This window comes from Physella acuta, unplaced genomic scaffold (genome assembly GCF_028476545.2).
Source record: "Physella acuta isolate Inbredline_101_S28 unplaced genomic scaffold, ASM2847654v3 ptg001095l, whole genome shotgun sequence".
Taxonomy (NCBI): domain Eukaryota; kingdom Metazoa; phylum Mollusca; class Gastropoda; family Physidae; genus Physella; species Physella acuta.
In genome coordinates this window covers 342889-358924 of record NW_026732612.1, presented here as the reverse complement: position 1 = coordinate 358924, position 16036 = coordinate 342889, and the positions used below count along the sequence as shown (strand labels likewise).

The 16036-nt window shown below is 34.8% G+C and overlaps 1 protein-coding gene across 1 annotated transcript; it reads right to left on the bottom strand.

The window, feature by feature from the left end:
- Window positions 1-14992: 14992 nt before the first annotated feature.
- On the bottom strand, window positions 14993-16036 carry LOC131955697 (sperm motility kinase Y-like). Its single transcript, XM_059319916.1, has 2 exons — window positions 15461-16036; window positions 14993-15229 (listed from the first exon to the last, which is right to left on the bottom strand). The coding sequence occupies exons 1-2, from the start codon at window positions 16034-16036 to the stop codon at window positions 14993-14995; spliced, it is 813 nt and encodes a 270-aa protein (XP_059175899.1).

Here is a 16036-nt window from a genome sequence, read left to right as displayed (position 1 = left end):
ATCGACAAAATAAATTATTTTTAAAATTCGTGAATTTGTTGTTGTTTTTTTTTTTAAATTATAAACTTGGAAGACGAAACAAAAAGAAATGTTAAGTTTTTTAACAAAAAAAAAATTTCAAATTGGATTAGAATGACATAGGGTGGTAATTCGATAAAACTTCAATAGATCCCTATGTTGTGTGTTACGTTGTGAGTGCGCGGACTGATTCTAAAATTTAATAATGACACATGGGTCGGCGTGGTCGAGTCGTTAAAGCTCATAGTTGCTAAAACCGAAAAGTATCGAGTTCGAACTCTCGGGCAGATGAGGCTCGTTAGCATGAGACAGCCTCTTCTAGGAGAGACAACTCCAAAATCAAACAACTGCTGCCTTGTAGTTTGTTCTTGGTTGGACAAAGGCTATGGAAGCAAATCAAAAGAGAAAAGCAGGCTGAAATCGGAGTCAATGTCCTCAATGGCCTTAATGGCGGATAACAAGTTGACACGTATACTTAATTTTTTTGGGATCACTTCCAACACTAAAATTAAGAACGAAGAAGAATGGAGCGATTATTTGCAATGTTTTCAGATTAATGCACGTTATTTCAATATGATTATCTATTGTGTCTTTTAATTCCAAACTCAATTTAAGGCTTACCATAAGCAACAATAAAAGGGAGACAAAAATAATAACGATCACGGATTAGTCAGAAGAGTTTGTGTTCTCTAATGTTGATTACAAAGAAATAAAACAAACAACGGTCGCTAATAATCTGTAAATATGTGTGTGTTAGAGTTTTATTATCGCAAGCAATTATTTACTAGATTTTTACACAAGAATTTCCATTCAACTTTGAGGCGAGGGATGCAAGCAGCGATGAGAAGCTTAACTATATTGTATGTTTTGTTAACATTCGTTAACATTTTTATATGACAAAGATATAACGTTGATTTTGTAAGTATAAAAAATGTGTACGCACTATTATATTATATATTATAGCCTATATACCGACATATAAGAGATCTGTAGAAGACGGCACCTGATATTTGCAGCTACTACACAGAACTAGAAAGCTGAAGATAACCGTCACTTAAAACTACCCCGACAGGTTCCCAGCCTGTAGACACATGAAATACGATCGTTTTTTGCTTCCTCCCTCAGTGACAGTGTTTCTTCCACTTTGTTTTCAGAGGCGGGGGGCGCTTGAAATTTTCTTTAGGGGGGGGGGGAATGGTAAAAGTATATATTATCTATATAAATTCTTTGTTCAGGGGGGGGGGGGGGGCTAAAAACGTCTACCGCCCCGAAGAGATGCCTGAAAGAAACCCTGCTCAGTGCCCCACCTTATTCGGGTAAGAGTAACAGCTTGTTCAGGGGACGACTTAAGGTGTCGGGTTCAGATTCGTAACTTTAAGCACTACAAAAACGTAAGCAGTACATGACGTGTATATTACCTGTACTTATAGGATATGATGAAGCCAATAGCTGTATATAGTGACTGCATAACTTTTTTAAGAGATTGAAATATTTTATGTTTCAACGTACTACTGAATGCTTGGGAATGGTTCTTACCCTAAAAGACAGAATATTTGCTCACAAAACTAAACTTTGTGCTCCCTGTTTTTAGTCATTTAAGGCACCAGCCAAAGTTTTAACACAAGTTTCTTTTTTGTTTTGCTTTTTTCATGTATTAATTTATTTATTTAAAGTATAAGTAAACGCTTATTATTTCAAAGTTTTTTACATTTATTTTTTCACTTTTAATCATTCGTTCTTAATTAATTCGACACCACGTACGATTAAAAATATTTGCTTTTAAAGTTGATCAATATCGCTTTTAATAGACAGTTTACTGCCACTTCTTAACGCCCTTGTGACCAAGCTGAGAGAGCAATCGCTTGATATTGATCACGTTGTTACATCCCCTTTTTAAAAATTACGAAAATTTCAAATTATATTTTAATGACTAATTGTTTTTCTAATTAGATTAAATATTAGTATTTTTTAATTGTCATTGAAGAAGAGCGTATCTTGAAAGCTTTTGTTATTGATAGTAATGTGTAAATTAAGGTTTGATGACTACTGTAATATTTAATTTAAGCATAAGTTAAATGTATTTGCGTTATTCGGGGAAGGACACTTGATTTGTCACACTCCACCAACAAACAACAACAACAAAAAAAAACATACAATGTTAACTAAATAAAAGCTTATAAAAATAATGTTTATTTAAAAACACATTTCAAGGTTGTTTACGTGTTTATTATAAAACCACAGCGACTGATATTACACATATAACTACTACACGTGAACTAAAATGTAAATCACTGGTAACTTTTAAATGTGAATATGACATGTAACTATTACACTTCTTACTACTACATGTGAAGTGATATCTAACTATTACACTTGTAACTAGTAAATGTGAAATGAAATGTAACTACTACACGTGTAACTACTACATGTGAAATGACATGTAACTATTAAACGTGTAACTACTACAGTTGAAATAACATGTAACTATTACACTTGTAATTACTACATGTGAAATGACATGTAACTATTACACTTGTAACTACTACATGTGAAATAACATGTAACTATTACACTTGTAACTAGTACATCTAAATTGACATGTAACTATTACACTTGTATCTACTAGATGGGAAATGACATGTATTTATTACTTTTGTACTGATGACATGTGAAACTGTGTCTTCTGTCCCACTGCCTTAAGCTATTGTGCACATCTATAACCTCTTTCTTAGGTTGACAAAGTTTTACAGGAGCAATTTCTTTATAACTTTCAATGTAAGTAAATATCATTGAACAACCCAAAATATATGCAATGTTACATTTGTATTCTACACGAGCCGACCCGCGGCGTAGCAAACTCCGCTATTTAGTTGTTTTATTTTCTACTTTTAAGTAATTCATAATTTGTGAACTCGACACTACCAATGCTAAGACTGAAAATATTTGCTTAAAAACACTATAAGTAGCTCGTGAAGGACGATTATCCCCCCACCCCTGAATACAGCCTCCCCTTAGTTACCTCCCCTTAGTTTAAAGTCATTTAAAAACTAAATTATCTGCCCTTATAGGGCTGGTACGTAGGTCATTAAATAGTTCTATGGCTCATGGAGGTTTTATTGAGCCGTAGAACTGGTTGGTGACCTATTTACCAGCCCTACAGTCGTAACTAATTTGAACCGGGTCTAGGATTGTAAACATTCGGCGTGAACCACAGCTCACTAGACTGGAGAGCAAGGGAGGGGGCGGGAGGAGGGTTACGTAGTCGGCTTGCGTTGTGGTGTCCACGAAGAGAATTATATATATAGATACAATAAAAAAGGAGGATTGTATCAACAGCCAAATAGAAAAGTTCTATTATACCGATAATCAAATAGATAAAAGTTATAAAAGTTAAAATTTACTTGTAAAACATTTACTGCTAGAATATGTTATTGCATACAAAAATATTTTAAAAAACAATGAAAACAAAAAAAACGATGTTTAAAAAAATTAAAATTACTTATACAAAAGTCTAGCTTAAAAAATAATTGTCAAAAAATTTTCATGTTACACATAAAGGAATAAGTTAAAATCATTACATACCACATATTTATGACAGCAATAAAAAAACGCACATGCATTGCAATGTAATAAATATTAATTTGCATTGAATTACAAAATATTTAAAATATTGATATTTTTTTACCATTTAACAAATAGAAAATATGTGTATACATTGAACTATCTGAAAAAAACACTAATCATGCTGCACTAAGTAATAGATACATAACGTTTGACTGAATCAAAACATTTAGATTTTATTTAATCAAATAATCAGACAGAAAAGTTACATTATACTAATAATCAAATAGAAAAGGTATACATGTTTAAAATTTGCATGTAAAAATTTACTGCTCGAAAATGTTATTGCATACAAAAAGATTTTTAAAAATTATGAAAAACCAATAAACAATGTTTAAAAAATATTTAATTTCTCATACAATAGACTAGCTTAAAAATAATTTTCGAAAAATGTCCATGTTACACATAAAGGAATAAGTTAAAATCATTTTATACCACATAGTTATGACAGAAATAAAAAAGAACATGCATTGCAATGTAATATATATTAATTTGCATTGAATTTCAAAATATTTAAAATATTGATATTTTTTTACCATTTAACAAATAGAAACTATTTATATACATTAAACTATCTGAAAAAACACTAATCATGCTGCACAAAGTAATACATACATAACGTTTGATTGAATCAAAACATTTAGATTTTATTTAATCAAATAATCAAACAGAAAAGTTACATTATACTAATAATCAAATAGAAAAGGTATACATGTTTAAAATTTGCATGTAAAAATTTACTGCTCGAAAATGTTATTGCATACAAAAAGATTTTTAAAAATTATGAAAAACCAATAAACAATGTTTAAAAAATATTTAATTTCTCATACAATAGACTAGCTTAAAAATAATTTTCGAAAAATGTCCATGTTACACATAAAGGAATAAGTTAAAATCATTTTACACCACATAGTTATGACAGAAATAAAAAAGAACATGCATTGCAATGTAATATACATTAATTTGCATTGAATTTCAAAATATTTAAAATATTGATATTTTTTACCATTTAACAAATAGAAAATATTTGTATACATTAAACTATCTGAAAAAACACTAATCATGCTGCACTAAGTAATAGATACATACCGTTTGATTAAATCAAAACATTTAGATTTTATTTAATCAAATAATCAAACAGAAAAGTTACATTATACTAATAATCAAATAGAAAAGGTATACATGTTTAAAATTTGCATGTAAAAATTTACTGCTCGAAAATGTTATTGCATACAAAAAGATTTTTAAAAATTATGAAAAACCAAAAAAACAATGTTTAAAAAATATTTAATTTCTCATACAATAGACTAGCTTAAAAATAATTTTCGAAAAATGTCCATGTTACACATAAAGGATTAAGTTAAAATCATTTTAGACCACATATTTATGACATAAATAAAAAAGAACATGCATTGCAATGTAATATATATTAATTCGCATTGAAAATATAAAAAATATTGATATTTTTTACCATCTAACAAATAAAAAATATGTGTATATCGATAACCAAATAGCAAAGTTACACTTTACCGATAACTCAAATAGAAAATTTACATTATACCGATAAGCAAATAGAAAAATTACATTAAACCGATAATCCAAGTAGAAAAGTTACATTATACCGATAATCAAATGAACGGTTATAAATGTTTAAAATTTACATTTAAAAATTTACTTCTAAAAATTGTATTGATACCAAAATGAGGTCCTTCTAGATCAGATTTCAGTCACTTCAAACTCGATTATTGAGATCTCTATAGTTTTCCTGTTAGTTTGAGGTTGAATAACGCATTTATGGCAAGAACATCAACTCTAAAACTTTCAGGAAAATAATCGATCGGACTGGTGAGAGGAACATCGTGACAGACATCTCTCGCTTTTTTAAAGATGTAGAAAAAATACTATTTCAAGAACTAAAAAGAAAAACCTCACGCTTTGATTTTAAGTTCATTAAATATTAGTTTTTTTGTATTTTATTTATTAAGAAAAACTATTTATTTTTTACTTATCAATATTGTGCTACTTAAAAGCGTGTTATCAAAATGTTTTTGTTTTTGTGTGTGCATATTTGTCACTATTTTAAAATTTTTAATACAATAGTTGTATGACTAAAAACAGTTGCGCACCAAATGAACAGGAAAAATGTGCTTATAATAGCGCGGTAAATAGTGCTTTAGGTGGGAAATTATAATTGATCCTTTAAAAATTCATAAGCATTCAATACAGTCAAATTTGATAGCAGATTGTATTGTCATCGGGTCTGGTCCCACGTGCCAAGACATTAGCCTGTTAAAAGAGGCCGAAATTTTACACGCAATTTCTATCCATACAGACAGACATGACGAGAAATCAAGCTAAATACAAGCTTGTAAATATATAAACGATTGGCAGATCTGTTTACAAAAATACCATACCTAATCACTCAAATCATAAATATCCTTCGTAAAGCTTTTTTAAACTTTATTTTATTTATTTGTCTAGAAATCAAAACTAGAACTTGAATCTTATTAGTTAGTACATACTTCATCAAATGATGCAAAGCAAAGCGAGAAATGAAAAAAATGTGAGTCACAATATTATTGTATAAGGTCAAGACCACCAACATCTACAAAAAAAGCAAGACATGGCACTCAGTTGTTTTTTTTTGTTTGGGTGGGTTTTTTTTGTTTTTTTTTTTTTATTTATTGTTTTTTTTTTTTTATTTTTTTTTTTTTTTCAAATGTAAGCTGTGGGTTTATTTCCAGCACAAGTTCTTTAGAGCCTGAAACTTGTTGTACAGTTTTGGCAATGAATAGATAGCGGGGTTCAAGGCCGAGTTAATGGGTAAAATTAGCACAGCTGACCAAGTGTAGACGTCTTTGTCCAGTTGAATGCCAGCCAGTGCCAGAGCCCCCATCACCTGCACAGGAACCCAGGCCAGGAAGTTGGTCACGGCTACAAGAGACAGTTGCCTAGCAACGACGGCGTCTTGCATACGTCTCGTGGTATTGACATTTGTGAAAGTAGAAGTAGATCTTCTAGCTGAGAGAGAACGAAAGATAAAAATCTGCCCGACAAGGATGGACAAAAACAGGATAAAATTCAACCCTAGGAAAAGTGCAACTGAGTAATAACGCCCGCCACCTACATTAGAGTCTAAAGGAAATGCCAAACACATGGAGTTGGTTGTAAATACTCCCCACTCAGGGCACAGTACTGGTACCAAAGCTAATGAGAACCCAACAAGCCAGGAGAGGATGATGGATGCAATTTTTGTCCTCGTGGTGAACCGGTACTTGCCAGTTTGGAATCTGAGTGTCAGAAATCTGTCCAGTGTTATCAGACAGATAAAGAACGTCGAGACCTCGCTGGAGAGGGTTGACAGAAACCCGGCCACTTGGCAGACAACCCCATATTGCCATTCGTCTTCTCTGACAAAATAATCGTCCCGATACACCTCATCAGCCCCGCCAATAGTGATGAGATAAAAACCCATGATCATGTCTGAGATACATAGGTTGGACACAAACTGCCCGTACACTGTCTGTAAAACTTTTCTATCCCATATTATCCTATATCCTAGTGCAAACAAATTCCCCGCAAGGGCAATAATCCCTATCACCCACAGAAGCGTTCTCTGGCTTACATCACCGACTAGGTCTAAACAAGAAGAAATAGAAGTATCTTCAGAAAAACATCTTTCAGCTGGGGTATTCTCTCCTAGCGCCTGTTGACAGCACAGTCGATAATTGGATGTTTTAATCATGCCATTAACTTTAATGCTTTTAAAGTAATTAGAGCCTATATCCTTCATATATGTGCCTCTAATATCGAAACTGTTCAGCGTGTAACCGTTAGGTAGAAAAGTGAGTTTAGTTATTTTAGTTCCGGTCATGCGCAAAATTCTGAGCTTTAACATTTGATCGAAAACTCGACTGTCAAAACTTGCAATATCTGTGTAGGATAAATCTAAAATCTCTAGAGAGGTTAAAAGCAAATTAAAGTTCTTCAGTCTAGTGTTTTGTGACAGATCTAGTTGTTTAAGTCTTTTCAACTTAGAAAAACCTCCTGTCGGTGTGATTTGTGTAAACTTATTGTATTTAAAGTTTGCGAATGGTACTGTATTGTTTTCGAAAATAGTAAAAAGATTTAGGCTATCCGATCTTATATTCGAAGATGGACAGTTTATTTTAATTAATTTTGAAACATCAAAGCCAATTTGAAGTAAACCCATGTTTATACCGGTAGAATCAAAAGTACGAATATGATCACTGATAAGGCCAGTATACTTGGTTGCCAAAGTATTACCAGAATATAAATTAGACACAGTCGCCGTCCCTGCTACACAAATAACCCCTTTAGGACATTTTACATTACAGTTTATTTCATCGTCACCTTCAGGGCAGTCTCTCAAACCATCACAAACTTTTTTTAAGAAAACACGGTGTGACGTATTGAAACACTTAAACATATTTTCATCGTCTCCATATGGACAATCTTGAGTCCAGTCATTGATGTATGTCTCTGGGATACAATAAGACAGTGGACACTTGCGGTAACCAGATGGACAGCTGTATGTTCTACAGTTCTGTAGGTGGGTCATATTACGGCAACCTATGATATTACCTACACTTGATTTTATATACAAGCATTTTGGAGCCTTATCGTATTGCATAGGACTTTTATTGCATACCATAATGTCAGACCACGTTACAGAAAATGTACAGTCACCTTGAAGAGCACCCGATGCATCCATTGTGCTTTTGTTCCACTGCTGATTTGCTAGTTGAGTACAGCGGTCATTGAAGTTAAAATAGAATTGCTTCAAAAATCGGGTATCATGACTTGTGTTGTAGTTAGCTGATGTCTCAACGCTGCGAGAAGTAGTGATAGTAATCTGTTGATGGTGTTCTACGTCAACTTTCATCGAACAAATATCTTCGTCTCTGCCATTTGAACAGTCACGTTTGTTATCACAGACATAAGAATAAGCTAGAGATTTGGACGTCCCGTCCGCACAGCTAAACCGTTCAATACCCTTTAGACCTTTCTCCGCTAGAAACCATCTGTAGAATTCGTCATCAACTAAGTTTGCAGCTACAGAGACTAAATCATTTTTATACTCTACAAACTCTGTTCTCATATTTATATAGTCTGGGTTCACTTCTCTCAACTTTTCCTCCTCACAAATCACAACATATCGGTCTCCAGCATCCCAATCAACTTGACGCCATATTCCATTGTGTCCAGTTTCATCGTGGGATAAAACCCACGTGACACAATCTCCACTTTCTTCAAGACTTAATGACCATGGCGGAGAAATGACAAGGGGTTGACCTTGACCCCACCTGAAAAGTTCCCCATGTCGTCTTAGACTTAAGGCCAGACAAACGCTGTTGTTTTGTTGCCTACACCAAGTCTCTGGACCGGAGACAACCAAGATTCTCTTTAGAAAATCTTGTACAAAGTGGTACTCTTCTTCTGTTTCTATGGAAACCAAGATTGCTCCCATACTTTCACATAATATGCTAGAGTCTCTCATGCTAAGCGCTGTGTTATCCCTCTGTACGACAAAATAGCAGGATGACACGGTATTTGTCCGCGAATCTACAAAAGGCGTCCAGCCTTGCCTGCAGTCTGTACATTTCAGAGTGTATGGCGGCAGTCTGGGTGATGTCGTGTCTACCCAAGTGATGCCTTCAACCATGTTAGATAATTTATACGGAGGCTTGTCATTTATTAAGATTGTATGCTTCGATTGCAAAACCAAGCGAGTGAAATCCCTTTTCTTTAATAACGTTGGTCTTATTATGATTAAGATAGATTGTGTTACTTGTAGCCTCCTCAACTGAGTACTTGGTTTAGGTTTAGGTAAGAGGAGTTGTAGTTTTGAATCGTTAAACAAATCCTTACATAGAATAGGGTAGTAGTTTTTACGCAAAATATACAGACAAGTAACGTTAGTTGTTTCAGAGTCAGTAACATTCTCTGGCACTATTTTCAAACTCTGAGCGACTTTTAAATAACGTGCAGCAAATCCTTCAGTTCGGGAACGATAGCCACACATTGCAACTAATACATGTTGCTTTTCTGTGCTGCAGTTCTTTAAAAATACACCTGAAACAGAATAATTGAAACATTTTAAAACGATTTATTTAAGTTAAATTTGTTTCAACTACTATCCTGCCGTTGCCTGGTTTAAACTTTCTATAGAATCAATTTCAAAACATCGTAGGTAAAATAGAACAATATTTTAAGCAATAGTTCTACGTGTATTCCTAGTCGTTTTCTCCCGTCAATTTTTAGCATACGAAGAATAAAGCTCACTTTCAAGGTAAATGTGGGCTTCTATAACAAGCTAGTTTGATAGGCCTACGTAACTGCGTCTTAATGCTTTATTTTCTTTAAGCGATAGTTCTAATGATATATGTATTTATTAATAACTTAATTTTCCATTAATAATATTAGCAGTATAAATATTTGCGTTTTTTAGTGCTTTTCTCAAGCTTGTCGTTATTATGATGAGCCATAGATTAACAATGTTCATAAAACCATGAATAACACATCCGTGTAATTAGGGTTAAGTGCCACATTTCCGTATAGGGTCTAAGTCCTAAGTGAATGCTTATCAGCTATCCCATCTAGTATTTACATCAGGGCTTAGGCCTACTAAGAGTCGTCCACTAGATCATGCTCGCTGAATAAAAATAAATATAAATAACGATTACACGTATGTGTTCTGAAATGACAATAAAACATTGTTAGAAAATGGAACACCGGGGGGATAATACCATGTTTCACATCGCAATAAAAAGATAACCGAAATATTCAAGTTAGATAGTTAATAGGCGTTAGTACTGAATAAGGAATTTAAATGTTTTTATCGAAAACATGTGTATCTTGTATCCTTAAAGCGACATGCTTTTATGTCGTCTTTTCCCTACTTTCATGCAACTTAGGTATTTACGTATTCTTATATATATTTACAACAAATTCTTCAAAATCAGACACAAAAACCATTTATCCAAATATATACGTACCTCTGCTTGTCTTGACTACCAGAAAGAAACACAGGAATACAAACTTTAAAGACATTGTTGAAAAAATATGTCAGTCACCAAACAAAATCATCAGATAGCAAATGCTCAGACGCTTTGCTCGTACCTAATTGCAATGATCATATTTCTAATTTGATCGTCACCAGAAACAATCATCAGATTCTAAATATTGAAAAGTTTATGACCGTCACGAAACACAATCATAAGATTCCAATGTTGAAAAGTTTATTACCGTCACCAAACACAATCATCAGATTATAATGTTGAAAAGTTTATGTCTTCAACCAAACACAATCATCAGACTCCAATGTTGAAAACTTTATGTCCGTCACCAAACACAATGATCAGATTCCAATGTTGAAAACTTTATGTCCGTCACCAAACACAATCATCAGATTCCAATGTTGAAAACTTTATGTCTTCAACCAAGCACAATCATCAGATTCCAATGTTGAAAAGTTCTTTACCGTCACCAAACACAATCATCAGATTATAATGTTGAAAAGTAAGTTTATGACCGTCACCAAACACAATCATCAGATTATAAATATTGAAAAGTGTATGTCTTCAACCAAACACAATCATTAGATTCCAATGTTGAAAAGTTTATGACAGTCATCAAACACTATCATCAGATTCTAATGTTGAAAAGTTTATGCCCATCGCCAAACACAATCATCAGATTCCTATGGTGAAATGCTTATTGCCGTCACCATAGGCATACAGCTGTAACGACACTAGTGAGACTCGACTTGGGTTTTGTGTCCACACCAATTTTGTCTAATACAAATTATTGTGATCTGACCGCTAGGACTACCACCCGCCGCCCATCTGATGACATACAGGGAAAATGTTGCATCTCATCAATTGTTTAAAAACAGTGCTTTATCTCCAAATCTCTAATCACGTGACCTATCCCAGATATTAGTTTTCAATAAAGGAAATGTTCATAATGTGGGTGTGGCTATTGTTGATCTTATACTCGCTGATATTATGGTTGATGCGTCCATGCATTATTTAATGACTGGACTGATAAATTAGCAGTCGCCATTGTGGTTGACATTTCATGCTAATTGTTTGGTTGTTTTGTCCAAAGCAGGTCGGTTGAAATAGGAGGAGTTGATTTGTTGGTAAAGGACATCACACAAATAGAGGAGTAGCGTAACAAGGTGGCAGTAGTGGGGTGGGGGTGGATGGGAGGAGGTACTGACCGGGCGACATTGGTTACATGCTATAGTCAGAGTTTTTCCAGGCATATCTATAGTCCGTCTTCCTTTTTCCATTACCCAATCAAAATGGAATATATATAGAAATTATAAAGTTTAACAGTGTCCACCCTCCCGTAAATTTTAGTCCGCCCCTTCCCCCTCGAAAATTTTAAAGCCCCCCCCCCCCCCCGCCCCCCCCCCCGCCCCCCCCCACACACACAGTAAACTTTACTGTCAAACCAATGGTTTATTCAGAAGCGAAGCGACACCATACCTAAAATGCAAATAAATTGAGGAGGGTGGGGGGGGGGGGGGTTATCACTATTTGCTACGACACCCGGTAACACCCGATCTAGTGACGCCGTTGACCTAGAGAGGAGAGAGAACAAGCGTTTAGTTAGTTCACAACATTAGTTTGTGGGTGTGAGACGAATATTGTTACTCAATTGTGACCCGCTTGTGAAAATGTGATTTCGTTCAAATTTTCCAGACTCCTTCCTCTACGATGGCAGTGCAAGATATATTTCATTTATTTTAATTTTTAATAACAAGTTATTAAAAGTAGTTAAAAGATATAGAAACTAAGGGGAGAGAACAAAATTATGAACTAATGTTCACCTTGCTGTTGACGACGAACTGTTCACGGACTGTAGCTTTCACGCCAGATAACTAGAACTGGCGATAAGAAGGGGCAGGTAATCGCCTTTTAGGGATCCCGAGTTACTGATCGTTTAGCAAATATTTTTGTTTTAGCCTCTTTCGGGTTAAATAAGTCGAAAATAAAACAAAAAAATTTCTATATATATAATTCTCTTCTTGGATATCCTACAAACACCAAGCTGTAAGCGCACCTAGCAGCCCCCTCTCTTCCTCTCTAAGCATATCCCTACCACCCCCACCCCCACATGGTCTGGTGAGCTGTGGTTCACGCTACATTTTTACAATCGTAAAGCCGGGTTTAGTGACAGCTATTAGGGGCAGATAATTTAGTTTGAAACAATTTTAAACTTAGGGGAGGTAACTAAGAGGAGGCTGCTTTCACGGTGGGGTGGGGGTAGGGTAGGGGTTGGGGGAAAGGAGTGTGGATGCGGGGGGGGGGGGGTCGTCCTTAACGACCTACTGATAGTGTTTTAAAGCAAATATTTTCAGTGGCAGCATTGGTACTGTCGAATTCACAAATTATGAATTAATGAGAAGTAGAAAATAAAACAACTAAATAGCGGCATATGATACGCCGCGGGTCGGCTCGTATAAAAATAAACTTTTATATAAACAACCGTTTACATGCACTGAAAATAAGAAAATATACAAACTGGCTTCCTTTAATAAAAGCTTTTGTCGCTAAAATGTGTAGTAGATCTTCTAATCGAACAAAGCTTTTTTTACATTTTTAATGCATTAAAAATACTGTTTTTATAAGGATTTTTTATATTCTTTTTTTTTATTAAATAATTGTAGCCTATACTTCACATAATATAAATAAAACAGTGATACGTTCAGGGACATTTTATCGATGACATTAACCGCTAACACATGCACAGGTAAACTGTATTTCAGTTATAACAGTGACAGGTGAGTTAAGAATTCAGCGGCAGTCATAACCATACAGTCGATAACAATAAAATTATCTATAATCATTTTAACACAATATAGGATGATAAACTCTTTTTATGATGCCATGAACCAGATAATCGCAGGAAGATATGGGGTCATTAGATGCTAAACAATACATGATAAAGAATACACTATCTGCTCTGTATACATTACAAATAAATTGAAAGCAGTCCACACACATGTATTTAGGCCTAATTTGTTGTTACAACAGCTCTGCCAATGACAAAGCATAAATAATTTGCGTGTTTCTAATATCCAATTCGCTTAATTGGAAGTACTCTGATGTAACCCCGTCAAACTGATATGATCTCATGTGCTTTGTTGGGTTATTAATTGTCCGAGCTACCAACAGTATAGGTCACTGTGGGGGGTGGGGGGTGATTCCCTTCTCGGTGATAGTAACATTCCCCTCTCAGTGTGAGTTCATTCTCCTCTCCGAGAGAGACTATTCCCTAATCATCGTAAGACCATTCCCCTCTCAATGTGAGACCATTCCCCTCTTAGTGTGAGACCATTCCCCTCACAGTGTGAGACCATTCCCCTCTCAGTGTGAGACCATTCCCCATCACAGTGTGAGACCATTCCCTCTCAGTGTGAGACCATTCCCTCTCAGTGTGAGACCATTCCCTCTCAGTGTGAGACCATTCCCCTCTCAGTTGACACGGGCTTGGGACCGTCACAAAGTTTCCACTCTGTGGCCTGATTAAAATGGTTTGTCGCCGCGACATTTAACCAGAGGGTTAGGGTTAGTGTGTTAGTCGGTTAGTGTGTTAGACGGTTAGTGATTTGATTAGTCCATTGCTTAGTTAAAATAGTTTAGCAAGTTGGTTAATCATATAGTATTAAACAGCTGATTAATATAGAAGTTAGTGCTTATTTAAACTGTTAGTTTTTATACACATGTTAATACTTTTTTTCTGCAGTTTATTGTTTAGTCTTCTAGTAAAGGTCACTGATTCTAAATAAAATGATTGGTTAAACCTAAGAAAAAGATCAAGATCTAGTAATATTGGCATTAATTAAACCAAAATGTTAGTAGATATTACATATCATTAAATTTAAAGAAATAATTTGAAATGAGGATTCATCTTTACTCCTACGTAACAAAATTATAATTTATTTGTAGAAAGATGTATATTTGAATTCATCAATATACTTTTTTAAAAAGTATTATTAATTATTATATCTATTTCTAAAGTTATGCTATGAAACCAATGTTCATGCAAGAAATAATATTTGTTATGTTTTTAGTGATATTTAAAAGCATGCTTCAAAACAATAAATCTACACTGTGTTAATGAGGAAAAAACAGCAATACACAAACAGAATATTAATTATATTAAGTAACATGAACGAACAAGGCATTAAGTTAATGAAGTACAGAATAATTAGTGAGACATGCGATGCATTTGTTATAATATGAGCAAAACGGTTAGAACATGCAGTGTTATTAAGATCAAAAAATAAAATTTAAAAAAAATACTGTCCTTTGGTTTACAAGGCTTTAGCTCTATCCTCCAGCCATGAACGACAAAGACCTTGAATCAGTTGACTGATGTCCCATCGTAGTTCTGGGTCAGGGTGAAGGACGTTCTCCAAGATCCACTTGTAGAAGATGCACGGGTAGCGCCCAGTGTATGACCTAGCTATACCCAGGTAGTCCTCAATGTCCTGGCTGTCTTTTTCAAACAATATGCACCACAGGGCCACGCCCAGAGCATAAATATCCAGCTGTGGAACACAACAATACAGACTTTATTATGCAAGAAAAGTAATGCTAGATTTGCATAACATAAGGTGTATGACAACAAAGAATATAAAGAGTAAATACTTATAATATACTAAAAAAAGCTTAATAAAACAAATTAAAATAAAGTTTTAGTGAACTAAAATATATTATTTCTAATAAATGTATACTCAAGTAACTAGAAATATTAAAATATGTAAAGAAAATGTCCTTACCTTAAATCCATTGTAGGATCCTTCAGGCTCTGCCAGCATCTCCGGCGCCATGTACTGCAGGGTCCCCATCTGTAGGTGGACGGTGGGGCAGCCTGGCTTGACCCTACACGCCATTTCAAAGTCCGTCAGGTGGAGCTGGTGCTGGGCGTCCAGCAGGAAGTTGTCCAGCTTGATGTCCCTGTGGACGATGTTCAGGCCGTGGAGGTACTTGATGGCGCCACACATTTGCAGGAAATACCTGTCTGTCTCACGCTGGCTGATCCGGCCTACCCTCTTGTAAAGGCCTCCCCTCTCACAGTAAGGCATGACTAGGATGTTGTATTTAGGCATCGCTACAGCCCTGTCGTACATCATGATGTTGGGGTGCTTCAGCTTTTTCACCATCTCGATCTCATTGATGAAACTGTTGAAAGAACTTTCCGTGTTCCTGAAGACTTTGACAACTTTTTTTTCGTGCGGCTTTTCTCTTTCTATCGCCAGGTAGACTTTAGACCGGGTGTCAGACAACAGCTTAACCTTAGCAAGGTCAAGGCACTTGAAAACATGATCATCGTTAAAGACCTCAATATGCAGCAT